Below are 26856 nucleotides of genomic sequence, written 5' to 3' on the forward strand. Positions count from 1 at the left end.
ACTTCTGAATCCCCACACTTATCTCTTGCCCCTCCCACCTTCCCTTTCCCTACTGGTAACCAGTAGTTCATTCTGTATATCCGTGAGTCTTTTTCTGTTTTGTTATATTCATTCGTTTTATTTTTTAGATTTCACACATAAGTGATAACATACAGTATTTATCTTCCCTTTTCTAATTCATTTCACTAAGCATAATACTTTCCAGGTCCATTCATGTTGTTTCAAATGGCAGAATTTCATTCTTTCTTATGGCTGAGCAATATGTATGTATTGTACATATTGTATATATGTATATACCATACATACATATTGTATGTATATACCATATCTTCTTTATCCATTCATCTGTTGATGGACATTTAGGTTGCTTCCATATCTTGGCAATTGCAAATAATGCTGCTGTGAACATTGGGATGCATGTATCTTTTTGTTTTTGTGTTTTTGTGGGGTTTTTTAAAACATCTTTATTGGAGTATAATTGATTTAAAATGGTGTGTTAGTTTCTGCTTTATAACAAATTGAATCAGCTATACATATACATATATCCCCATATCTCTTCCCCCTTGTGTCTTCCTCCCACCCTCCCTATCCCACCCCTCTAGGTGGTCACAAAGCACCAAGCTGATCATCACGTGCTATGTGGCTGCTTTCCACTAGCTATCCAGTTTACATTTGGTAATGTATATATGTCCATGCCACTCTCTCACATCATCCCAGCTTACCCTTCCCGCTCCCTGTGTCCTCAAGTCCATTCTCTACATCTGCGTCTTTATTCCTGTCCTGACCCTAGGTTCTTCACAACCTTTTTTTTTTTTTTTTTTTAGATTCCATATATATGTGTTAGCATACGGTATTTGTTTTTCTCTTTCTGACTTCACTGTGTATGACAGACTCTAGGTCCATCCACCTCACTACAAATAATTCAATTTCATTTCTTTTTATGGCTCAGTAATATTCCGTTGTATATATGTGCCACATCTTCTTTATCCATTCATCTGTCGATGGACACTTAGGTTGCTTCCATGTCCTGGCTATTGTAAATAGAGCTACAGTGAACATTGTGGTACATGACTCTTTTTGAATTATGGTTTTCTCACGGTATATGCCCAGTAGTGAGATTGCTGGCTTGTATGGTAGTTCTATTTTTAGTTTTTTAAGGAACCTCCAAAATGTCCTCCATAGTGGCTATATCAACTTACACTCCCACCAACAGTGCAAGAGGGTTCCCTTTTCTCCACACCCTCTCCAGCATTTGTTGTTTGTAGATTTTTTGATGATGGCCATTCTGACTGGTGTGAAGTGATACCTCATTGTAGTTTTGATTTACATTTCTCTAATGATTAGTGATGTTGAGGATCCTTTCATGTGTTTGTTGGCAATCTGTATATCTTCTTTGGAGAAATGTCTATTTAGATCTTCTGCCCACTTTTAGATTGGGTTGTTTTTTTGATATTGAGCTGCATGAGCTGCTTGTAAATGTTGGAGATAAATCCTTTGTCAGTTGCTTCATTTGCAAATATTTTCTCCCATTCTGAGGGTTGTCTTTTCATCTTGCTTATGGTGTCCTTTGCTGTGCAAAAGCTTTTATGTTTCATTGGGTCCCATTTGTTTATTTTTGTTTTTATTCCCATTTCTCTAGGAGGTGGGCAAAAAAGGATCTTGCTGTGATTTATGTCATAGAGTGTTCTGCCTATTTTTTCCTCTAAGAGTTTTATAGTGTCTGGCCTTATATTTAGGTCTTTAATCCATTTTGAGTTTATTTTTGTGTATGGTGTTAGGAAGTGTTCTAATTTCATTCTTTTACATGTACCTGTCCAGTTTTCTCAGCACCATTTATTGAATAAGCTGTCTTTTCTCCATTATATATTCTTGCCTCCTTTATCAAAAATAAGATGACCATATGTGTGTGGGTTTATTTCTGGGCTTTCTATCCTGTTCCATTGACCTATATTTCTGTTTTTGTGCCAGTACCATACTGTCTTGATTACTGTAGCTTTGTAGTATAGTCTGAAGTCAGGGAGCCTGATTCCTCCAGCTCCATTTTTGTTTCTCAAGATTGCTTTGGCTATTCGGGGTCTTTTGTGTTTCCATACAAATTGTGAAATTTTTTGTTCTAGTTCTGTGAAAAATGCCATTGGTAGTTTGATAGGGATTGCTTTGAATCTGTAGATTCCTTTGGGAAGGTAGTATAGCCATTTTCACAATGTTGATTCTTCCAATCCAAGAACATGGTGTATCTCTCCATCTGTTTTTTATCATCTTTAATTTCTTTCATTAGTGTCCTATAATTTTCTGCATAAAGGTCTTTTCTCTCCTTAGGTAGTTTATTCCTAGGTGTTTTATTCTTTTTGTTGCAATGGTAAATGGGAGTGTTTGCTTAATTTCTCTTTCTGATTTTTCATCATTAGTGTATAAGAATGCAAGAGATTTCTGTGCATTTATTTCATATCCTGCTACTTTACCAAAATCATTGATTAACTGTAGTAGTTTTCCAGTAGCATCCTTAGGATTCTCTATGTATAGTAACATGTCATCTACAAACAGTGACAGCTTTAATTCTTCTTTTCCGATTTGGATTCCTTTTTCTTCTCTGATTGTTGTGGCTAAAACTTCCAAAACTATGTTGAATAATAGTGGTGAGAGTGAACTACCTTGTCTTATTTTTATTTTTAATTTTTGAAGTTTCTTTTATTTTTTTATACAGCACATTCTTATTAGTCATCAATTTTATACACATCAGTGTATATATGTCAATCCCAGTTGCCCAATTCATCACACCACCATCCCCACCCTGCTGTGGCTTTCCCTTCCTGGTGCCCATACATTATTCTCTACATCTGTATCTCAACTTCTGCCCCGCAAACTGGTTCATCTGTACCATTTTTCTAGGTTCCACATACATGCATTAGTATACGATATTTGTTTTTCTCTTTCCGACTTACTTCACTCTGTATTACAGTCTCTAGATCCATACACGGCTCAACAAGTGACCCAATTTTGTTCCTTTTTATGGCTGAGTAATATTCCATTGTATATATGTACCACATCTTCTTTATGCATTCGTCTGTCGATGGTCGTTTAGGTTGTTTCCATGTCCTGGCTATTGTAAATAGTGCTGCAGTGAACACTGGGTTGCATGTATCTTTTTCAATTATGGTTTTCTCCGGGTATATGCCCAATAGTGGGATTGCTCAGTCATATGGTAATTCTATTTTTATTTTCTTAAGGGACCTTCATACTGTTATCCATAGTGGCTGTATCAATTTACATTCCCACCAACAGTGCAAGAGGGTCCCCTTTTCTCCACACCCTCTCCGCATTGGTCGTTTGTAGATTTTCTGATGATGCCCATTGTAACCAGTGAGAGGTGATACCTCATTGTAGTTTTGATTTGCATTTCTCTAAGAATTAGTGATGTTGAGCAGCTTTTCATGTGCTTCTTGCTCATCTGTATGTCTTCTTTGGAGAAATGTCTATTTAGGTCTTCTGTCCATTTTTTGGTTGTGTTGTTTGTTTCTGTAATATTGAGCTGCATGAGCTGTTTATATATTTTGGAGATTAATCCTTTGTCCATTGATTCGTTTGCAAATATTTTCTCCCATTCTAAGTGTTGTCTTTTTGTCTTGTTAATGGTTTCCTTTGCTGTGCAAAAGCTTTTACATTTCATTAGGTCCTATTTGTTTATTTTTGTTTTTATTTCCATTACTCTAGGAGGTGGATCAAAAAAGATCTTACTGTAATTTATGTCAAAGAGTGTTCTTCCTATGTTTTCCTCTAAGAGTTTTATAGTGTCTGGTCTTCCATTTAGGTCTCTAATCCATTTTGAGTTTATTTTTGTGTATGGTGTTAGGGAGTGTTCTAATTACATTCTTTTATATGTAGCTGTCCAGTTCTCCCAGCACCACTTATTGACGAGACTGTTTTCTCCATTGTATATCCTTGCCTCCTTTGTCATAGATGAGTTGACCATAGGTGTGTGGGTTTATCTCTGGGCTTTCTAACTTGTTCCATTGATCTATGTTTTGTTTTTGTGCCAGTACCATTTTGTCTCGATTACGGTAGCTTTGTAATATAGTCTGAAGTCAGGGAGTCTGATTCCTCTAGTTCCGTTTTTTTCCCTCAAGACTGCTTTGGCTATTTGGGGTCTTTTGTGTCCCCATACAAATTTTAAGATTTTTTTGCTCTAGTTCCATAAAAAGTGCCATTCATAGTTTGATAGGGATAGCATTCAATCTGTAGATTGCTTGGGTAGTATCATCATTTTCACAATATTGATTCTTCCAGTACAAGAACATGGTGTATCTCTCCATCTGTTGCTATCATCTTTAATTTCTTTCATCAGTGTCTTACAGTTTTCTGTATACAGGTCTTCTGTCTCCCTAGGTAGGTTTATTCCAAGGTGTTTTATTCTTTTTGTTGCAATGGTAAATGGGAGTGTTTCCTTAATTTCTCTTTCAGATTTTTCAACATTAGTGTATAGGAATGCAAGAGATTTCTGTGCATTGCTTTTGTATCGTCCAACTTTACCAAATTCATTGATTAGCTCTAGTAGTTTTCTGTTGGCATCTTTAGGATTCTATATCTATAGTACAATGTCATCTGCAAACAGTAACAGCTTTACTTCTTCGTTTCCAGTTTGTATTCCTTTTATTTCTTTTTCTTCTCTGATTGCAGTGGCTAGGACTTCCAAAACTATGCTGAATAATAGTAGTGAGAGTGGACATCCTTGTCTTTTTCCTGATCTTAGAGGAAATGCTTTCAGTTTTTCACCATTGAGAATGATGTTTGCTGTGGGTTTGTCGTATATGGCCTTTATTATGTTGAGGTAGCATTCCTCTATGCCCACTTTCTGGAGAGTTTTTATCATAAACGGGTGTTGAATTTTATCAAGAGCTTTTTCTGCATCTATTGAGGTGATTATATGGTTGCTATTCCTTAATTTGTTAATGTGGTGTAGCACATCGATTGATTTGCGTATGTTGAAGAATCCTTGTGACCCTGGGATAAATCCCACTTGATCATGGTGTATGATCCTTTTAATGTGTTGTTGGATTCTGTTGGCTAGTATTTTGTTCAGGAGTTTTGCATCTATATTCATCAGTGATGTTGGTCTGTAATTTTCTGTTTTTGTAGTATCTTTGTCTGGTTTTGGTATCAGGGTGATGGTGGCCTCATAGAATGAGTTTGGGAGTGTTCCTTCCTCTGCAGTTTTTTGGAAGAGTTTGAGAAGGATGGATCTTAGCTCTTCTCTAAATGTTTGATAGGATTCACCTGTGAAGCCATCTGATCCTGAACTTTTTTTTGTTGGAAGATTTTTAATCACAGTTTCAATTTCATTACTTGTGATTGGTTTGTTCATATTTTCTATTTCTTCCTGGTTCAGTCTGGTAGGTTATACCTTTCTAAGAATTTGTCCATTTCTTCCAGCTTGTCCATTTTATTGGCATAGAGTTGCTTGTAGTAGTCTCTTAGGATGCTTTGTATTTCTGCGGTGTCTGCTGTAACCTCTCCTTTTTCATTTCTAATTTTATTGATTTGAGTCCTCTCCCTGTTTCTCTTGATGCGTCTGGCTAACAGTTTATCAATTTTGTTTATCTTCTCAAAGAACCAGCTTTTAGTTTTATTGATCTTTGCTATTGTTGTCTTTGTTTCTATTTCATTTATTTCTGCTCTGATCTTTATGATTTCTTTCCTTCTGCTAACTTTGGTTTTTTTTTATTCTTCATTCTCTGTTTCCTTTAGGTGTAAGGTTAGATTGTTTATTTGAGATTTTTCTTGTTTCTTCAGGTAGGCTTGTATAGCTATAGAATTCCCTCTTAGAACTGCTTTTGCTGCATCCCATAGGTTTTGGATCGTCGTGTTTTCATTGTCATTTGTCTCTAGGTATTTTTAAATTTCCTCTTGATTTCTTCAGTGATCTCTTGGTTATTTAGTAACGTATTGTTTAGCCTCCATGTGTTTGTGTTTTTTACGTTTTTTTCCCTGTAATTCATTTCTGATCTCATAGTGTTGTGGTCAGAAAAGATGCTTGATATGATTTCAATTTTCTTAAATTTACAGAGGCTTGATTTGTGACTCAAGATGTGATCTATCCTGGAGAACATTCCGGGCGCACTTGAGAAGAAAGTGTAATCTGCTGTTTTTGGATGGAATGTCCTATAAATATCAATTAAATCTATCTGGTTATTGTGTCATTTAAAGCTTCTGTTTCCTTATTTATTTTCATTTTGGATGCTCTGTCCATTGGTGTAAGTGAGGTGTTAATGTCCCCTACTCTTATTGTGTTACTGTCAATTTCCTCTTTTAGAGCTGTTAGCAGTTGCCTTATGTATTGAGGTGCTCCTATGTTGGGTGCATATATATTTATAATTGTTATATCTTCTTCTTGGATTGATACCTTTATCATTATGTAGTGCCCTTCCTTGTCTCTTGTAACATTCTTTATTTTAAAGTCTACTTTATCTCATATGAGGATTGCTACTCCAGCTGTCTTTTGATTTCCATTTACATGGAATATCTTTTTCCATCCCCTCAGCCTGAAGTGTGTCTCTTGTAGACAGCATATATATGGGTCTTGTTTTTGTATCCATTCAGGAAGCCTGTGTCTTTTGGTTGCAGCATTTAATCCATTCTTGTTTAAGGTAATTATTGATATGTATGTTCCTATTACCATTTGCTTAATTGTTTTAGGTTTGTTTTTGTAGGTCCTTTTCTTCTCTTGTGTTTCCCGCTTAGAGAAGTTCCTTTAGCATTTGTTGTAGAGCTGGTTTTGTGGTGCTGAATTCTCTTAGGTTTTGCTTGTATGTAAAGCTTTGGATTTCTCCATCGAATCTGCATGAGATCTTTGCCGGATAGAGTAATCTTGGTTGTAGGTTCTTCCCTTTCATCCCTTTAAGTATATCTTGCCACTCTCTTCTGGCTTGTAGATTTTCTGCTGAGAAATCAGCTGTTCACTTTATGGGAGTTCCCTTGTATATTATTTGTAATTTTTCCCTTGCTGCTTTCAATAATTTTTCTTTGTCTTTAATTTTTGCCAATTTGATTACTGTGTGTCTAGGCATTTTTCTCCTTGGGTTTATCCTGTATGGGACTCGCTGTGCTTCCTGGACTTGGGTGGCTATTTCCTTTTCCATGTTACGGAAGTTTTCGACTATATTTCGACTATAATCTCTTAAAATATTTTCTCTGGTCCTTTCTCGCTCTCTTCTCCTTCTGGGACCCCTATAATGTGAATGTTGTTGCGTTTAATGTTGTCCCAGAGGTCTCTTAGGCTGTCTTCATTTCTTTTCATTCTTTTTTCTTTATTCTGTTCCATGTCAGTGAATTCCACCATTCTGTCTTCCAGGTCACTTATTCGTTCTTCTGCCTCAGTTATTCAGCTATTTATTCCTGCTAGTGTAGTTTTCATTTCAGTTATTGTATTGTTCATCTCTGTTTGTTTGTTCTTTAATTGTTCTAGTTCTTTGTTAAAGATTTCTTGTATCTTTTCGATCTTTGCCTCCATTCTTTTTCTGAGGTCCTGGGTCATCTTCACTATCATTATTCTGAATTCTTTTTCTGGAAGGTTGCCTATCTCCACTTCATTTAGTTGTTTTTCTGGGGTTTTATCTTGTTCCTTCATCTGGTACATAGCCCTCTGCCTTTTCATCTTGTCTATCTTTCTGTGAATGTGGTTTTTGTTCCACAGGCTGCAGGATTGTAGTTCTTCTTGCTCCTGCTGTCTGCCCTCTGGTGGATGAGGCTGTCTAAGAGGCCTGTGCACGTTTCCTGATGGGAGGGACTGGTAGTGGGTAGAGCTTACTGTTGCTCTGGTGGGCAGAGCTCAGTAAAACTTTAATCTGCTTGACTGCTGATGTGTGGGACTGGGTTCCCTCCCAGTTGGTTGTATGGCCTGAGGCAACCCAACACCGGAGCCTACCTGGGCTATTTGGTGGGGCTAATGACACACTCTGGGAGGGCTCACACCAAGGAGTACTTCCCATAACTTCTGCTGCCAGTGTCCTTGTCCCCAGAGTGAGCCACAGCCACCCCCCGCCTCTGCAGGAGACCTTCCAACACTAGCTGGTAGGTCTAGTTCAGTTTCCCCTGTGGTCACTGCTCCTTCCCCTGGGACCCGATATGCACACTGCTTTGTGTGTGCCCTCCAAGAGTAGAGTCTCTGTTTCCCCCAGTCCTGTCTAAGTCCTGCAATCAAGTCGCAGTAGCCTTCAAAGTCTGATTCTCTAGGAATTTCTCCTCCCATTACCGGACTCCCAGGTTGGGAAGTATGACGGGCTCAGAACCTTCACTCCAGTGGGTGGACTTCTGTGGTATAAGTGTTCTCCATTCTGTGAGTCACCCACCCAGCAGTTATGGGATTTGATTTTACTGTGATTGCACCCCTCCTACTGTCTCATTGGTTTCTCCTTTGTCTTTGGATGTGGGGTATCTTTTTTGGTGAGTTCCAGTGTCTTCCTGTTGATTGTCCAGCAGCTAGTTGTGATTTTGGTGTTCTCACAAGAGGGAGTGAGAGCATGCCTTTATACTCCACCGTCTTGGTTCAGGGCCACGGTAAATCTGGACTGCCTTGTCTGGTTCCTGAAAAACTGAAATGGTTTCAGTTTTTTACCATTGAGAACGTTGTTGGCTTAGGGTTTGTCATATATGGCCTTTATTATGTTGAGGTAAGTTCCCTGTACGCCTACTTTCTGGAGGGTTTTTATCATAAATGGGTGTTGAATTTTGTCAAAAGCTTTTTCTGAATCTATTGAGATGGTCATGTGGTTTTTATCCTTTTATCCTTTTTATCCTTCAGTTTGTTAACATGGTTTATCACATTGATTGATTTGGGTATATTGAAGAATCCTTGCATTCCCAGGTTAAAGCCCACTTGGTCATGGTGTATGATCCTTTTATCATAAGGATCTGTTGTTGGATTGTTTGCTAGTGTTTTGTTGAGGATTTTTGCATCTATATTCATCAGTGATAATGGCCTGTAGTTTTCTTTCTTTGTGACATATTTGTCTCATTTTGGGATCAGGGTGATGGTGGCCTTGTAGAATGAGTTGGGGAGTTTTCCTCCCTCTGCTCTATTTTGGAAGAGTTTGAGAGCTCTTCTCTAAATGTTTGATAGAATTCACCTGTGAAGCCATCTGTTCCTTGGCTTTGGTTTGTTGGAAGATTTTTAATCACAGTCTCAATGTCAGTGCTTGTAATTGGTCTGCTCATATTTTCTGTTTCTTCCTGGTTCACTCTCAGAAGGTGTTGCTTTTCTAAGAATGTGTCCATTTCTTCCACGTTGTCCATTTTATTGGCATGTAGTTACTTGTAGTAATCTCTCACGATCCTTTGTATTTCTGCAGTGTCAGTTGTTACTTCTCCTTTTTCATTTCTAATTCTGTTGATTTGAGTCTTCTCCCTTTTTTTCTTGATGAGTCTGGCTAATGGTTTATCAATTTTGTTTATCTTCTCAAAGAACCTGCGTTTAGTTTTATTGATCTTTGCTATTGTTTCCTTCATTTCTTTTTCATTTATTTCTGATCTGATCTTTAAGATTTCTTTCCTTCTGCTAACTTTGGCATTTTTTTGTTCTTTCTCTAATTGCTTTAGCTGTAAGGTTAGGTTGTTTATTTGAGATGTTTCTTGTTTCCTAAGGTAGGCTTGTATAGCTCTTAACTTCCCTCTTAGAACTGCTTTTCCTGCATCCCATAGCTTTTGGCTCGTCCTGCTTTCATTGTCGTTTGTTTCTAGGTATTTTTTTTATTTTCTCTTTGATTTCTTCAGTCATCTCTTGGTTATTAAGTAGTGTGTTGTTTAGCCTCCATGTGTTTGTATTTCTTACAGATTTTTTTCCTGTAATTGATATCTAGTCTCATAGCGTTGTGGTCAGAAAAGATAGGTGATACGATTTCAGTTTTCTTAAATTTACCAAGGCTTGATTTGTGACCCAAGATATGATCTATCCTGGAGAATGTTCCATGAGCACTTGAGAAGAAAGTGTATTCTGTTGCTTTTGGATGGAGTGTCCTATAAATATCAAGTCCATCTTGTTTAATGTATCATTTAAGGTTTGTGTTTCCTTATTTATTTTCATTTTGGATGATCTGTCCATTGGCGAAAGTGGGATGTTAAAGTCCCCTACTATTATTGTGCTACTGTCGATTTCCCCTTTTATGGCTGTTAGCATTATGTATTGAGATGCTCCTCTGTTGGGTGAATAAATATTTACAATTGTTATATCTTCTTCTTGGATTGATACCTTGATCATTATGTAGTGTCCTTCTTTGTCTCTTCTAATAGTCTTTATTCTAAAGTCTGTTTTATCTGATATGAGAATTGCTACTCCAGCTTTCTTTTGATTTCCATTTGCATGGAATATCTTTTTCTATCCCCTCACTTTAAGTCTGTGTGTGTCCTTAGGTCTGAAGTGGTCCTGTTATGGACAGCATATATATGGGTCTTGTTTTTGTATCCATTCAGCCAGTCTGTGTCTTTTGGTTGGAGCATTTCATCCATTTACATTTAAGGTAATTATTGATTTGTATGTTCCTATTACCATTTTCTTAATTGTTTGGGGTTTGTTATTGCAGGCCTTTTCCTTCTCTTGTGTTTCCTGCCTAGAGAAGTTCCTTTAGCATTTGTTGTAAAGCTGGTTTGGTGGTACTGAGATCTATTAGCTTTTGCTTGTCTGTAAAGCTTTTGATTTCCCCATCAAATCTGAATGAGATCCTTGCTGGGTAGAGTAATCTTGGTTGTAGGTTTTTCCCTTTCATCAGTTTAAATACGTCCTGCCAGTCCCTTCTGGATTGCAGAGTTTCTGCTGAAAGATCAGCTGTTAACCTTATGGGGAATCCCTTGGATGTTATTTGTTGCTTTTCCCTTGCTGCTTTTAATATTTTTTCTTTGTATTTAATTTTTGATAGTTTGATTAATATGTGTCTTGGCGTGTTTCTCCTTGGGTGTATCCTGTATGGGACTCTCTGTACTTCCTGGACTTGATTAACTGTTTCCTTTCCCATATTAGGGAAGTTTTCAACTATAATCTCTTCAAATAGTTTCTCAGTCCCTTTCTTTTTCTCTTCTTCTTCTGGGACCCCTATAATTTGAATGTTGGTGCATTTCATGTTGTCCCAGAGGTCTCTGAGACTGTTCTGAATGGTGTTCATTCTTTTCTTTTTTCTTCTCTGCGATAGTTATTTCCACTGTTTTATGTTCCAGGTCACTTATGTGTTCTTCTGCCTCAGTTATTCCGCTATTGATTCATTCTAGAGAATTTTCAATATTATTTATTATGTTTTTCGTCATTGTTTGTTTGCCCTTTAGTTCTTCTAGTTCCTTGTTAAACGTTTCTTGTATTTTCTCCATTCTGTTTCCAAGATTTTGGATCATCTTTACTATCATTACTCTCAGTTCTTTTTCAGGTAGACTGCCTATTTCCTGTTCATTTGTTTGTTCTGGTGGTTTTTTACCTTGCTCCTTCATTTGCTATGTGTTTCTGTGTCTTCTCATTTTGCTTAACATACTGCTCTTGGGGTCTCTTTTCTGAAGGCTGCAGGTTTGTAGTTCCCCTTGTTTTTGGTGTTTGCCCCCAGTGGGTAAAGCTGGTTCAGTGGGGTGTGTAGGCTTCCTGGTGGAGGGGACTGGTACCTGTGTTTTGGTGGATGAGGCTGGATTTGTCTCTCTGGTGGGCCGGACCACGTCTGGTGATGTGTTTTGGGGTATGTGTTATCTTATTATGATTTTAGGCAGCCTCTCTGCTAATGGGTGGGGTTGTGTTCCTGTCTTGCTAGTTTTTTGGCATAGGGTGTCCAGCAGTGTAGCTTGCTGGTGGTTGGATCTGGGTCTTAGCATTGAAATGGAGATCTCTGGTAAAGCTTTTGCCGTTTGATATTACGTGGAGCCGAGAGGTCTCTGGTAGCCCAGTGTCGTGAACTCGGCTCTTCCACCTCAGAGGCACAGGCCTGACACCCGGCTGGAGCACCAAGACCCTGTGAGCCACATGGCTCAGAAGAAAAGGGAGAAAATAAGAAAAAAATAAAGAAAAAAATAAAATAAAGTTATTAAAATAAAAATTATTAAAAATAAAAACAATTTTAAAGTAATAAAAAAAAGAAAGAAAGAAGAGTGCAACCAAACCAGAAAATAATCCACCAGTGATAACAAACACTAAAAAGTATACTCAAAAAACCAAAAACACCGGACAGAACCCTAGGACAAATGGTAAAAGCAAAGCTATACAGAGAAAATCACACGAAGTCCGCAGCCTCTATGTTGGGATGATATTCCAGAGATGCAGGGTACATCAAGTTGATTGTGAAGATTTAATCTGTTCCTCCTGAGGCTCCTGGGAGAGATTTCCCTTTCTCTTCTTTGTTTGCACAGCTCCTGGTGCTCAGCTGTGGATTTGGCCCGCCTGTGCGTGTAGGTCGCCTGAGGGCGTCTGTTCTTTGCCCAGAAAGGACGGGGTTAATGCAGCCGCTGATTAGGGGGCTCTGGCTCACTCAGGCCGGGGGGAGGGAGGGGTACGGAATGCGGGGCGAGCCTGCAACAGCAGAGCCCGGCGTGACGTAGCACCAGCCTGAGGCACGCTGTGTTTTCTCCCAGGGAAGTTGTCATTGGATCATGGGACTCTGGCAGTGGCGGGCTGGACAGGCTCCCGGGAGGGGAGGTGTGAATAGTGACCTGTGCTTGCACACAGGATTCTTGATGGCTGCAGGAGCAGCCTTAGCATTTCTTGCCTGTCTGGTGTCTGCTCTGATAGCTGTGGCTCATGCCCGTCTCTGGAGCTCGTTTAGGCGGTGCTCTGACTTGCCTCTCCTCATGCACCCCGAAACAATGGCCTCTTGCCTCTTAGGCAGGTCCCAACTTTTTCCCAGACTCCCTCCCAGTTAGCTGTGGCACACTAGCCCCCTTCAGGCTGTGTTCACACAGTCAACCCCAGTCCTCTCCCTGGGATCTGACCTCTGAAGCCGAACCTCAGCTCCCAGCCCCCAGCCGTCCCGGCGGCTGAGCAGGCAAGCCTCTCAGCCTGGTGAATGCTGGTCGGCACCGATCTTCTGTGCGGGAATCTCTCCACTCTGCCCTCTGCACCCCTGTTGCTGCGCTCTCCTCCGTGGCTCTGATGCTTCCCCCCCGCCAGCCCCCATCTCTGCCAGTGAAGGGGCTCCCTAGTGCGTGGAAACTTTTCCTCCTTCACAACCTCCTGCCAGAGGTGCAGGTTCTTTCCCTATTCTTTTGTTTCTGTTTTTTTCTTTCTTCTTTTGCCCTACCCAGGTACATGGGGAGTTTCTTGCCTTTTCAGAAATCTGAGGTCTTCTGCCAGCATTCAGTAGGTGTTCTGTAGGAGTTGTTCCACATGTAGATGTATTTCCAATGTATTTGTGTGGAGGATGGTGATCTCCACGTCTTACTCCTCTGCTCTCTTGAAGGCCTCTCTGCAAACCTAAGTGTTTCTTAAGTTTTACTAATATACTTTAGATATATTAAAGTCTGAAAATTTACAATACTCATTGATAAATAAGGCTGATAATTCACGACGTTGTCCAAATTGGAATAAATTTTCTCTACATTTAGAGCTGATAGAATGGATTGAGAAATCCACCTGTTGAGTGATGTGTGTTTTGCTGTCATCAACAGAGCAAACCTTAAAAGTCAAAAGACAGTTTATCCCTTTTCTGTGGTATGCTTTCTGGATTGAAAATACAATCCTGAACTGATGAACAGATTGGTTGTTCACCCCTCTACTGCATGGATTCTCCTTTTTAGTGCTACCAGAATGTGGGATGAGGGGAAAGAGAGGGACCTTGGTTGGCAGCACAGTTCATTCTGTGCTGGAGAATACTCAAAGTAATAGTGCTGTACAAGAGCACAGATGGGAAAAGCCTACATTATTGTGGTTTTCATTCAGCTTAAGAAGCTCAGAGAGTTAAAACACTGGGAACTGTATGGTAGGAGAATGTTCAGCCATATTTCGTGCAAACTTAGTAGGCCAGTTGCTCGCTAGACACTGGCATTAGTTTGTGGATGGCCTTTGAAACAGCTTTGTACCTGTTATAAATTGCCACTTCCATAAGGATATTAGATCTATAGCCAGATGAATGGTGAATTGGCCAAAGGCAAACCACAAACCAAGAAGAAAGTACTAGTCTAGAAGGGGCTCCTTTTGCTCTAGATAGAGCAATTGGGAAAATGAAATAATATAAAACAAAATATGAGATCTGAGAAAACATATTGAATAAAATGGGACTGGGACTTCCCTGGTGGTGCAGTGGTTAAGGATCCACCTGCCAATGCAGGGTACACGGGTTCGATCCCTGGGCTGGGAAGATCTCACATGCTGTGGAGCAACTAAGCCCACGTGCTGCAACTACTGAGTCTGTACTCTAGAGTCCGCAAACCACAACTACTGAGCCTGTATGCCACAACTACTGAAGCCCATGCACATAAGAGGCCGTGCTCCACAACAAGAGAAGCCACCACAATGAGAAGCCTGCACACCTCAATGAACAGTAGCCCCTGTTCACTGCAACTAGAGAAAGCCCTCGTGCAGCAACAAAGACCCAATGCAGCCATAAATAAATAAATAAATAAATTTATTTATTTATTTAAAAAAAGGGACAAGGAACATCATCCTAAAAATTCAGAAGGAACATGATTGTAATAATGATTTTATAAAGGAAGCAAAAGGAAATTTTAGAAAATTGTTTGATATGAGGAAGACATAACCTCTGTGAAATAGGAACAAAAGTCTTTAAAAGAATATAGAAAAACAACAGAATGACATGAATAGGAATAATTATAAAGAAGTGATTATTGCATAATAGATAAAGTGTAAATATAACATAAAAATGATATCTTAAAATATCAATTAATATTTTACTCATACTTTTAATCAGTTTTCAAACGAATGCGTATTGAATGCCAGTCATGTGGCAGACATTGTTCTAGGGGCTGTGAACACAACAAAAAATAAGACAAACAAGAAACTTGTTCTCATGGAGCTTACATCCTAGTGAAAGGAGTTAGACAGTAAACAAATAAACAACATAATGTCAGATGGAGATATGTGCTATGCAAAGAATTAAAAGAGGGTTATATGTTAGGCAAAACATTCCTTTTTAAATCAAGTAGTAGAAAGATCTTCTCTAAGTAGTTGACATTAAAAGTTATATGTTGGGCTTCCCTGGTGTCGCAGTGGTTGAGAGTCCACCTGCTGATGCAGGGGACATGGGTTCGTGCCCCGGTCTGGGAAGATCCCACATGCCACGGAGCGGCTGGGCCCGTGAGCCATGGCCGCTGAGCCTGCGAGTCCGGAGCCTGTGCTCCGCAACGGGAGAGGCCACAACAGTGAGAGGCCCGCGTACCGCCAAAAAAAAAAAAAAAAGTTATATATTGATTACAAGAAAGAGCCTGACATGTCCAATATGGAAGACATTATTATCAGTCTGTCCAAATACATTCAATTCTTATTATTCATGGTAGTTGTATTCTATTGGGTTGGCCAAGAAGTTCGTTTGGCTTTTCCGTAAGACGTTATGAAAAACCCAAATGAAGTTTTTGGCCAACCAATATAAACTGTAAACACTTAGTTAATGAATACTGGACCATTGCTGTTAGGAGAAATACAGGGTTAGGTTGCTGTGAGCTTCTGATCACAACATTTTCATCAGCCAATCAACTCATAACCTTGTTTTACGTGTGTTTCTCATTAAAGATACCTTATTTAATACCTATTGTTGATTCATTAACATTGAATTCAACACTATAACTCATGCCTGAATGAAGCTCATCTAAAATGTATTTTCTCTGTAAGGTACATCTTGCCTTCTTGAGCTTAGGTACACCAGATAGCACTTCAGTACTATGTTTGGGGTTCATTTTAAATAGCAAAATCACGAACAAGAAGCACAAAAATGCAAGACACACAGGTGGCTAACAGGTACATGAAAGGGAGCTCTACATCAGGGAAATGCAAATTAAAATCACCTTGAGATACCACCTCACCTGTTAGAATGGCTATTATCTAAAAGACAAGAAATAACAAGTGTTGGTGAGGTTGTGGAGGAAAGGGAACCCTCTTACACTGTTGGTGGGAATGTAAATTGGTTCAGCCACTCTGGAAAACAGTGTGGAAGTTCCTCAAAAAAATAAAAATAGAACTACCATATGAACCAGGAATTCCACTTCTGGGCATTTATCCAAAGAAAATAAAAACATTAACTCGAAAAGATAAATGCATCCCCATATTGCAGTATTATCTACAATAGCCAAGATATGGAAACAACCTAAGTATCCATCAGTAGATGAATGGATAAAGATGTGGTACATATATGCACAATGGAATATTATTCAGTCATATAAAGATTTCAAATAAGAGATCTTTCTATTTGTGACAACGTGAGTAGACCTTGAGGTCATTATACTAAGTGAAATAAGTCAGACAGGGAAAGACGGACACTCTGTTGTAACTCACTTATATGTGGAATCTAAATAAATGAACAAAACCCATCTGGACCCATAGTTACAGAGAACAGATTGGTGGTTGCCAGAGGCAGGGAGTAGGGGTTGGAGGAATTGGATGAAGGTGGTCAAAAGGTACAAACTTTGTTATAAAATAAGTCCTGGGGATGGAATGTACAGCGTGGTGACTATAGTTAATAATACTGTATTATATATTTTCAACTTGCTAAGAAAGCAGATCTTAAAAGTTCTCATTACAAGAAAAAAAATCTGTATAACTACATGGTGATAGATGTTAACTAGAGTTATTTTGGTGATCATTTTGCAGTATACACAAATATTGAATCATTAAGTTGTACATCTGAAACTAATATAATGTTATGTCAATTATGCCTCAAATATTTTAAAAAAGCACAAAAATTTGAAAAATGTGGCACTAGATAGACCATGAAAAGAATAATTGTTTATAGTGTGTGAAGTGAAATAAGAAAGAAGAGTGTTGCTTTGTTCGGCCTCAGCTAGGAACATGTGCATCGGGCAACGCAAAATTTTCCCCACGCTGTGTACGTCCTTGAATGACTATGAAAGTGCCATGAGTATTGATTTTGAGGCTACACATAAATTTTAGCAGGTAGGCAAATTTGCAAATTAGGAAACCATGGGTAATAATCAACTGTATTTTCTTCTGATTCCTCTCTCATTAAATGATGCCACCAACCAAACTAGTTAACTAGGTTAGAAACCTCACATCAGCCTTCTTTCCTTCATGTCCTTTACCACATATATCCAATTGGCTTATGCCTCCTAAATATATATCAGATTCTGACTGATCTCTTTGTAGCTAATTTCCCCTTCCTTTATTCTACTCACTATATTACAACTTCCAGGTGTCTAAACCTAGAGTTGAAGTCCAAATATCTTAACACGATTTACAAAGTCCTCCAGCCTCGTCTCTAGTCATCCCTCTCCTTTACACCCTGAAGTTCCAGCCATGAAGAACTTCTTTCAATTCATGGGATATGTGATACCTTTTTTCTTTGAACTTCTCTGTGTCTACAAGGAACATTGTTTTTTTTTCTTTCTGTTTACCTGGCTTATTCTTCTGAGTCATTCTTCAATTATGAGTATAAATGTCATTTTTTTTCTGAGAATCTTTCTCTAACATTCCTCCCACCCCCTAAGTGCACGTGCACACACGCATACACACACACACTCAGACATACATCCCACTTCAATACGTAGGATTCTAATATAATTTTAATAGGATTTTATATAATTGCTTGTTTAATTTCTAGTCTTCCACCATAGACTATAAATTCAGTGAGGAGATTCTCAGTGTCTATCACATGGTGAGCACTTTATATACACTGTGACTAATTTTTCTGTGACATTGTGTGTATTAATTCATTCATTATTATACAGCCTTTGTAGCACTGTCATACTAATGACATAAAATGGAAAACAGAACAACTTTTGCTTGCCTGCCGATTGTTTTATATCTATTTGTTTATACCTTCAGTAGCTTTTGAGGTGGCTTTTTTGGTTTGTGTTTTGTTTTTTCATTTGAGTGATTAAAGGAGCTTGAGGCTGAAGTGGCAGAACTCTATAGTTCACTGTCTGTTGACTTATTTGTGAATAGACAGGCACTTCATCATTTACTCAACTGGATTGGTCAGACCTCTATTTCTCAAATTTCTCCTATAAGCATTGAGTTGACAAAATTGGCAAAGGAAATAGAATAATCAGAGGTGAGTTTATTTAGCACCCACTAGGGAAAATCTAGCTCATTTTTGTAAATGGGGAAGCCAGACCTATTAGATAAATTGGTCTTTTCTTATGTTTCAATTTTATTGAAAAAGCAAAATGTATATACTTTAGAATTAAGTAGAGGTTCATGATTTGGTTTTTATATAGAATTTCATCTTGTTTATTTTCTACCATTTACAACAAATAATTAAGTTAATATAGTGTGTTCTAATTAGAAGGCTTTCCCTAAATTCTCAGCTAAGTGTATCTTGGCTAGAAAGCATGTTGAAAGTGTAACGTCACACTAAAATAATAAAGGGCCTTTAGGGCTGTTAACCTTAAAATGAAAAGCCATTCAGTGTGTATAGAATGTAATTGACATTTAATAATACCTCTATGCTGTGAAATGGTGACAAGTGGGGAACAGCTTTAACAAACCAACAGACAGTTTCCACTTTTTATTTCTTAAATAGAATTATTTGCTACCTCACTAACTTATAGACTAAGAAAGCCTTGAAATAGCTGTCTTAATGTTTGTTTTCATTTTTTAGGCAGAAAAATTCAGATGTGTACAGTTATAATAACTTTAGTGTTTTAAAACCTTTGTTTTTAAGCTACCCCAGGGGTCATCAAACCATGACTTATGGGCCAAATCCAGCCTACTGCCTGTTTCTGTATGACCTGTGTGAACTTTTACATTTTTAAATGGTTGGTATTCATAAAAAAACTCATAAGAGGAGTAATGTTTCATGACAGGTGAAAATGATACGAAATTCTAATTTCAGTTTTCACAAATCAGGTTTTATTGGAACACAGCCACACTCATTTATGTATTGTCTATGGCTGCTTTTGCACTACAGCAGCAGAGTTGAGTAGTAGCATCAGAGACTGGATGGCTCACCAAAGCCTATTTACTGTCCTGCCCATTATGGAAAACATTTGCCAACGCCTGAGCTACACTATTGAGGCTGCATGATTTAGTACCTTAAACAGTTTTTCTGGTTTAGGGATCTAACAAAGAAGTCATATTGAGTAAAATTCTTCAGACTTTTGGGAAGGTGAAGAAAACTGAACCAGGTATTTCATGGAGTTTATGTTCATATGGGCTGGGCTTTCTGTTTCATCTCTGATTTCATCTTATTTATGTTTTAAATAAGTACTTGCATAGTGGTTATTATTTATCAGGTACTATTCTAAAAGCTTTATAACTCTTCTAAATCCTTATTACAACCATGTGAGTTTGGCATCTCTACAAATGAGTAAACCATAGCACATCTATTAGTGAAAGGTAAAGAGTTAAATACTGGAAGTTAAAATAATGAAAGGGAAGCTACATAGCTAGTCATATGAGTTATACAGCTAGTAAGGGGCAGAGCCATGGTTTGAATAAAATCATTTGGTTCTAAAATCAGTACTCTTAACCACTGTGTAATGCTGTCTTTCCCTTTCTACTCTTGTTTATTTAGAAAAGTCTTGGGTTGAGAGTAGAGTTTAATAATGGGAAGCATCATGTTTTAAAAGCTTTGAGCTTATATCAGTTTCTTATGGCTGCTATAATCAAGTAGCACAAACTGGGTGGCTTAAAATAAGAGAAATTTGTTCTGTCACAGTTTTGGAGACTCGAAATCCAAAATGAGGATAACAGAAGGCCATCCTCCCTCTCAGATTCTGGGTAGAATCTTTCCTTGCCTTTCTGTAGCTTCTGGTGGTGGCCAGCAGTCCTTGGTGTTCCTTGGCTTGCAGCTGCATCAGTCCCATCTCTGCTGGTGGCACCATATGGTGTTCTCCCTGTGTTTCTGCCTTCATATAGCATTTTCCTCTTCTTATGAAGACACCAGTTATATTGGATTAAGGGTCACCCTACTGTAGTATGACTGCATCTTAATTTAACTAATTACATCTGTAATGACCCTATTTCTAAATAGGTTCATGTTGTGAGGTCCTGGGAAGGACATGAATTTTGAGAGGACACTGTTCAACCCTCGTTATAGAGCTCATGAGTTAGCTTTTGTTCTCTAGAGCACCTTTCAGTTTAAGCCCAGAAACCCTAAATGAAAAGTAGAAACTGTGTGCTAAGACTTTTCAGGGCTTTGTTTCTTCCTTTTTGGCATTAATCCTGTGCTAGATTATATTCTGTCTGAGAAGACTGACTTAATGTTCTCAGCTCCTGCCTTTTTCCTGCCTCCCTTTGGCCTTTTGGTCATGATTTATTTGAGACTAGTTTTTATTCTGGAATGTTCTGTGAGGTTTTTTTTTTAAGAACCATTTTCTAAACTGTTATTATAACCTATGAGAATGTTGGTTTGTCTTTCTTGTGAATTTGTGATAATTGATTCAGAAACCAGCTTTGGTGTGTTGGAGGCTGAGTTCTGGTAGTTTCCTCTTAAGAATTTTTTGTATCCATCTCTATTGGTATTTGTAAGTAAGGTTCAATAAGTGATAATAGTTATTTTTATTTTTCCGAAGATTATCAGTGTTAAAATAGCAGATTTTGAGAAATGTGGGGCTGCCTCAATTCCTGACCTGGGAATTTCCCATAAAATACTAGAGTAATTGGTCCAAATGTATCAACCCATTTCCTTTCGTTTGTTTAACAGGGTGCCCGGGAAACGTTTGAGAACTACTACCGAAAACAGAGGCGAAAACAGGCTCGTTTGGTGCTCCAGCCTCCTTCTAACATGGTAGGATCACCACCTTTACTTTTCTCCCTTTTTCACTTTTCTTCTCTGGTATCTTTTAATTATTTTCCATTTGGGCTTCCCCCCCACCTCCACCCCACACTGTCACTCTGGGACCACTGGACGTGACTTGCATTAAGAAAGTAGCAACTAACATCTGTTGCTTGCTATGTGTCAGGCATTGTTCTAAGTACTAGATATGTATTATCTCATTTCATCCTCACTGTAATCCTATAAGGTAGGTACTATTATTATATTTACTTTATAGTCTTTGGAATTGAGCCTTAAGAAATTAATTAGCTGGTTTTAACTGTCTTAATGTGTCAAAACAGAAACAATAACTTTTTTCTCTTTGCTTTGTTGCAGCATGAAACTTTAGATGGCTACAGGAAGTATTTTAATCAAATTGTAGGGTGGGTATGTGTGTGTTTGTGTGTGTGTGTGTGTTTTAAATTTATACACTTTCAATTGTTTATACACTTTTTGTGAGACTTGGAAAAGTATATCGTGTTCTTTGGGAAGTTTTTTTTCTTTTCTGAATTCTTAAGACAAGATTTGTTTTGAATATCTGATGATTTTAAAGGAATGTCTATTCGTTTCATAGAATTATGTTGGGGAACATAATTCTATATTGTTGAGGAATCCTTTTTATGGATAAAGGGAGAAAAATATTGAATTGTAGTCTTATTATATGTGATGTTCTGTTTTTTCATTATTGTTAAGTGGGAACCAAATATCAGCAAAAGTTGGCAAGTTTTTTTCTAAAAGGGCCAAATAGTAAAGTATTTTAGGCTCAGCAGGCCATACGGTTTCTGTTAGAACTATTCAGCTTTGTTGTGGTACGAAAGCAGCTATAGACAATATGTAAATGAAAGACAATGGCTGTGTTCCAATAAAACACTGTTTATAAAAACAAGCAGTGGGCCAGATTTGTTCCATGGACTGTATAGTTTGCCATCCTCATCTGGAGTATATATACTAGTATGGAATTGCAGTTCCCAAATAAACATCCCAAATATAGACAGCTTATTCTAATTGCAAAATAGTGACTTTGCAGTTAAAAAGAAGGGAAATAAGTTGGATTGTTCCATGAAATTTCTTCTTTTTCCAAGTTTAGATTGTTGCAATGTAATTGATACCTTTGATTAAAATGTATCATAACAATTCCCTATTTAAAGAATTGTTTTAATTAGTATGAATATTTAGGCAAGAAAGCTGAAGATACATTTTAGATGCATAAAAATTAAGAAGCCACAGAAGAATGTTAAAAAATACGTGTGTATTTTTTTTTTTTTACCTTTGTAAGATATCTTTTCAGCACTTTGATGAGAGAGTTTATATAAGGGGAATTATTTTGGTATTTTGTGTGTTGGATTCTTAAAAAAAATGAGTGCTTTAACTTTCATTATCTCTTTAGATTCTATTCGTTTTTTAAAATGTATTAATGGGCTGTTGATTTTAATGTAGTGAAATTAGCCTTCTTTACCTATAAACATTTTTCTTCTTCCCTTTAAAATTTCTAGATAACATGGTTAACATTTAATAGGAATGTAACTCCAGTTTCTGTAGAAGTGGTTAAGATGATATCATGATCAGAGGTATAATTCCAAGTCTAAGAAATCTGATTTTGTTTGTGATACCAAACAGCTTTCTTTAAGAAAAAATGGCTAGTATTAACTTCCAATTTGATGACAACTCTTAATGTTTGTCATCCCCTTATGATAGTACTCAAACTGTAATTTCTGACAGCTGTGCTTTCTTTTTTCCTCAATCTTAGCTTTTTTGTGGTTGAAGATCACATTTTACATACAACCCAGGGTTTAGTAAATAGAGCCTACATCGATGAACTGTGGGAAATGGCACTTTCAAAAACCATCGCAGCACTCCGTACTCACTCGGTATGTAAGAAGCACGAGAGAAGTTCTTACTTCAAGCTAATTATCTATATGCTATTCAGTCTTCTACTGCTTTAAAATCATCATATGTGTATTGTTTGAAATCACCCATTTGGAGTCATCTTCTTCAAAGATGTATGGAAGTAGTCACTTCAAACTGCATGTTCTCTAACACTAAGCCCACTCTTGTGAATGCTCTTTGCAATAAGAAAACAGCAGCTAACATTTGATTGCTGTCTATGTCTCAGGCATTGTTATTATATTGTTATTGTGTACTGCATATATATTTCATCCTCACTTCATCCCTATAAGGCACGTGCTATTGTTATATTTACCCTATAGTCTGGGGAACTGAACCTCAGAGAGGTTAGGTAACCAGCCTGATGTCACCCAGTAAGTGGTGGAGCTTGGATTCAAACCGCGACGGTGTGACTGCAGAGCCCATGTTCTTAGCCACTACTCCATATTGCCTTCATAATGCCTATTAATACTGATTTGGAGTTCACAGATTTATTCTTACTCTACAACATTTCAGTAAGTTGCTTAATTATGAGTTCCCATGATCTATTGATATATTTTATGATAGCATCAATTGTTGATGATAATCTACTTTATTACAAGCAGAGAATGCTGGCTCTGAATCATTCATTCATTCAATATTTCTTAAACAAGGATTACGTGTTGGCAATGGGAATACAAGAATGAATAAGAATAAAGTCTTTGCTCTCAGAGAGTTATATTTTAATTGGGGAGATTCCCAATAAACAAATAAATAGGAATATCAGACAGTGATAATGCAATGTAGACAATTAAAATAGAGTGATAGATTAGGGCAACAAGGTGCCTGCTTTTGACTGAAGTTGATCTGAAGTGGCATTCTGAGATCTAAATATCAAGGAGTAACTATTTGTGTAAAGATCAATTAAAAGATCATTCCAGGTGAAAGGAACGGTAGTACAAGGACTTTGAGGTACTTTTATGTCTGAAGTGTTTGAGGAATAATAGTGAGGAGTTAATAATAGAAGATAATTTGGTATTTAAAAAATTTCAAGAATAGTATACATCTAGTTATGCTAGCCAGAAACTTAAAAGTCATTCATAACCCTTCAACTCTCTTTATCTAGTCATTAGCAAGTGTTCTAGAGTAAATACCATGTGTAAAATCTATAATTGAAGGGATTGTAGCCATTTTAGGAAACTGAAAGATGTCCTGAGTGGTTAGAACATAAACATAGAAAGCTAGGCAACTAAGGTAGGAAGTGAGAATAAAGAAGTAGGTAGGTGTCATATTATTTAGGACCTGTTTGACCCTTTAAGCAGTGGGTTGAGTGAGTATGTGTGTGTTGGGGGTAAATTGGAGTGAGAAAGTCAGATTTCTATTTTTAAAAGATTGTTCTGGCTAAATTACAGATAAGGGATGAGAATGGATGTGGGGAAAGCAGTTAGTAGGCTAGTCTAGTATTCCAGACAAGAGATGATGATTGCTGGACCAAGGTGATAGTAGATATAGAGAGATGTGGATGAGTTTGAGAGATTTTTAGGAAGTAAGATTAATTATACTTTCTGATGGTTTAATATACAAGAGGTAAGGTAGAAAGAAGTATCAAGCTAATGCCTAGGTTTATAGTTTCCTTCCTTGGATGATAGTGTTGGTTTTGATGGTTTGGAGTGGGGAAGTCATAAGTTACCTTTGGCTGTGATTACTTTGAGATACTTTTTGTGCTATTCAAGTAGTAGGGTCTAGGAGATTGATTAACGTATGAGTTTGAAACCAAAGAGGGTATGTCGTTATTGAATGTGTTGCAAATTTTTTTCTCCTTTTATTTTTGCTGGTGGTTTCTTATTTAGTATTTAAAATGTTAAATGTTTATGTATCTAATTATATTTATCTTATTTTAAAATTTCTCCCATTGCTTATTTGTGTCCAAGGACTTGACCTGACATTTTTACCATTCATATGCTTATGTCATAATAAAGTCTGGAACATTTAAAAATATTTTTTAAAAGTTCTGCCTGTTCTGAGACTAAAAAACAGTCTCAACTATTTCATGGCTTGATTGTTACACATTTATGTAGCTACTACCACCTATTCTTATTGTCATTTAGGGTATGATTAAAGATCTCGTTTTATTTTTTCTTGCAATAGTATATCCATTGTCCTAGGATCATTTTTTAAATGCTTTACTTTCCTCCATTGCATGGTGTGCTCTTACATAAAAAAGTTATACAAAGATAACATGGTTATTAAAAGATAGGAAATATTGATTATTAATAGTAACGAGTTTGGCCATGATCCCTGGCATGATTATTATTAGCTTTCTTATATGTAAATTTCAAGACCCCTTTTTCTGTGAATGAATACATGATATACAATATGTATTTTACGTAAAACATGCTGTATTTTTCATTTAATATCTAATGAATTTGTATTAGTTTTAATGTGCATTTGTATAATGTTCCATTTTTAGGAATGTACCATTTTAAAAAATTAATTCACTTGATACACTTTTTTAAAAAGTTTTTTTAAGTTGTTATAAACATTGAAGTAAATATTTTTATTAACATATCCTTGCACATTAATTATACTTAGGATAAATTCTTAGATGTGAATTTAGTGAGTTAAAGGATCTGTATATTTCTGAGGCTCTGGATGTGTATTGCTAATTTGCTATACAAAAAGATTGAACCATTTAGCATCACTAAGCATCATCTGTTAGAATTCCTATTTCCTTATTCCTTTTATGCCGCAGAAAGTTACGTTTAAAAACAAAAAGTCATTCCCAATATAGTAATAATGTCAGAAATTATATGTCAGAAATTAATTTAATGTTTTTCTTTAATACTGATATTAAAAATCTCTTCACATCTTTTTAGTTATTTGTATATCTTCTTAGAATTTCCTGTTCCTATGCATTGCCTTTATTTTGTATTTTAATCGTTTTATTTTATATTTATTAGTAACGCATGGATGTTAATGTTTAACATTAACCTTAGTCTGAATGTTAATCTCTAGTCTGATATATAGGTTGTAAATATTTCCTTAGTTTCATGTGTTTCTAACCTTTGATTTTCTTTTCCATGGCTTTACAGAAGTTTAAAATTTTTAATGGAGTTAAATTTATTGATCTTTAACCTTACTATTTATGTCTTCCTTATTCCAAATAAATGTAATTATTTGTCTATATTTAGTTTTAGTATTTCTGTAGTTACTTGTTTAACATATAATTCATAAACTAAAAGTTTATTTTAGTGTTGTGTGTGAGGTTGGACTTTATTTTGAAAATGACTCATCACCTCCAATAACATTATTGTGATAATCTGTTGTTTTATTCAGCTCAGGTTACCATAATGAAATATATAGATTGGGTAGCTTAAACAACAGAAATTTATTTTCTCACAGTTCCAGAGGCTGAAAGTCTGAGATCAAGGTGCCATCATGGTTGGTTTCTGGTAAGGACCCTCCTGGGTTTCAGATGATCACATTCTCATTGTGTTCTCACATGGCCCTTCCTCAGCATGTATTCTAGTGTCTTCTCCTTTTATAAGGACACCAATCCCATCAGATTAGGACCTTACCCATATGACTTCATTTGACTTTAATTATCTCTCCAAGGCCTCTTCTCCAAACAAGGCTACACTGGCACTAGGGCTTCAAAATAGAATTTCGGGGGGAATGCAGCATTCAGTTCATAAATGTCTGTCCTTTCCCAACCTATTTTGAAGGCCACATTTATCATAATATGTTATATAAATACTAAGATCTGTCTCTAGGCTCTGATTGCTGCCTGCCCCCTTCCTTCTCTCTATATGTCTTGAACCAGTACAACATTGTTTTGATTATTACATCTGATATAGTATGCTTTAATTTCTTATATGACATATATGTCCTATAAAATCCTCTTTTTAAAATATACTATTTACCTCCTTATTATTCTTCTAGGTTAATTTGAGAATCACTTTGTCACATCCCTTCCACCTCTTACCTCCCCCTAAAACTGACCTATAGTGTTAGTATGCAGTAAATCTGCAAATTTAAATGGAGATAATTGACATATTTCAGCATCTGGTATTTTTCAACAGGAATATATGTATTTTTCTCA

The 26856-nt window shown here is 37.0% G+C and overlaps 1 protein-coding gene across 27 annotated transcripts in view; it reads left to right on the forward strand.

Moving 5' to 3' along the window:
* EXOC6B (exocyst complex component 6B) overlaps nucleotides 1–26856 on the forward strand; it is a 703642-nt gene that overhangs the window by 327353 nt on the left and 349433 nt on the right. For all 27 annotated transcript variants that reach the window (XM_089922288.1, XM_089922290.1, XM_022561258.2 and 24 more), the window contains 3 exons: nucleotides 20781–20864; nucleotides 21228–21274; nucleotides 22639–22759. In XM_089922288.1, coding sequence (XP_089778414.1) covers nucleotides 20781–20864; nucleotides 21228–21274; nucleotides 22639–22759 — 252 coding nt within the window. The remainder of the gene's footprint in view (nucleotides 1–20780; nucleotides 20865–21227; nucleotides 21275–22638; nucleotides 22760–26856) is intronic.

Source organism: Delphinapterus leucas, chromosome 13 (genome assembly GCF_059928025.1).
Source record: "Delphinapterus leucas isolate spDelLeu-1000000601 "Yukka" chromosome 13, BTC_Dleu_Yukka2, whole genome shotgun sequence".
NCBI classification, from domain to species: Eukaryota; Metazoa; Chordata; class Mammalia; order Artiodactyla; family Monodontidae; genus Delphinapterus; species Delphinapterus leucas.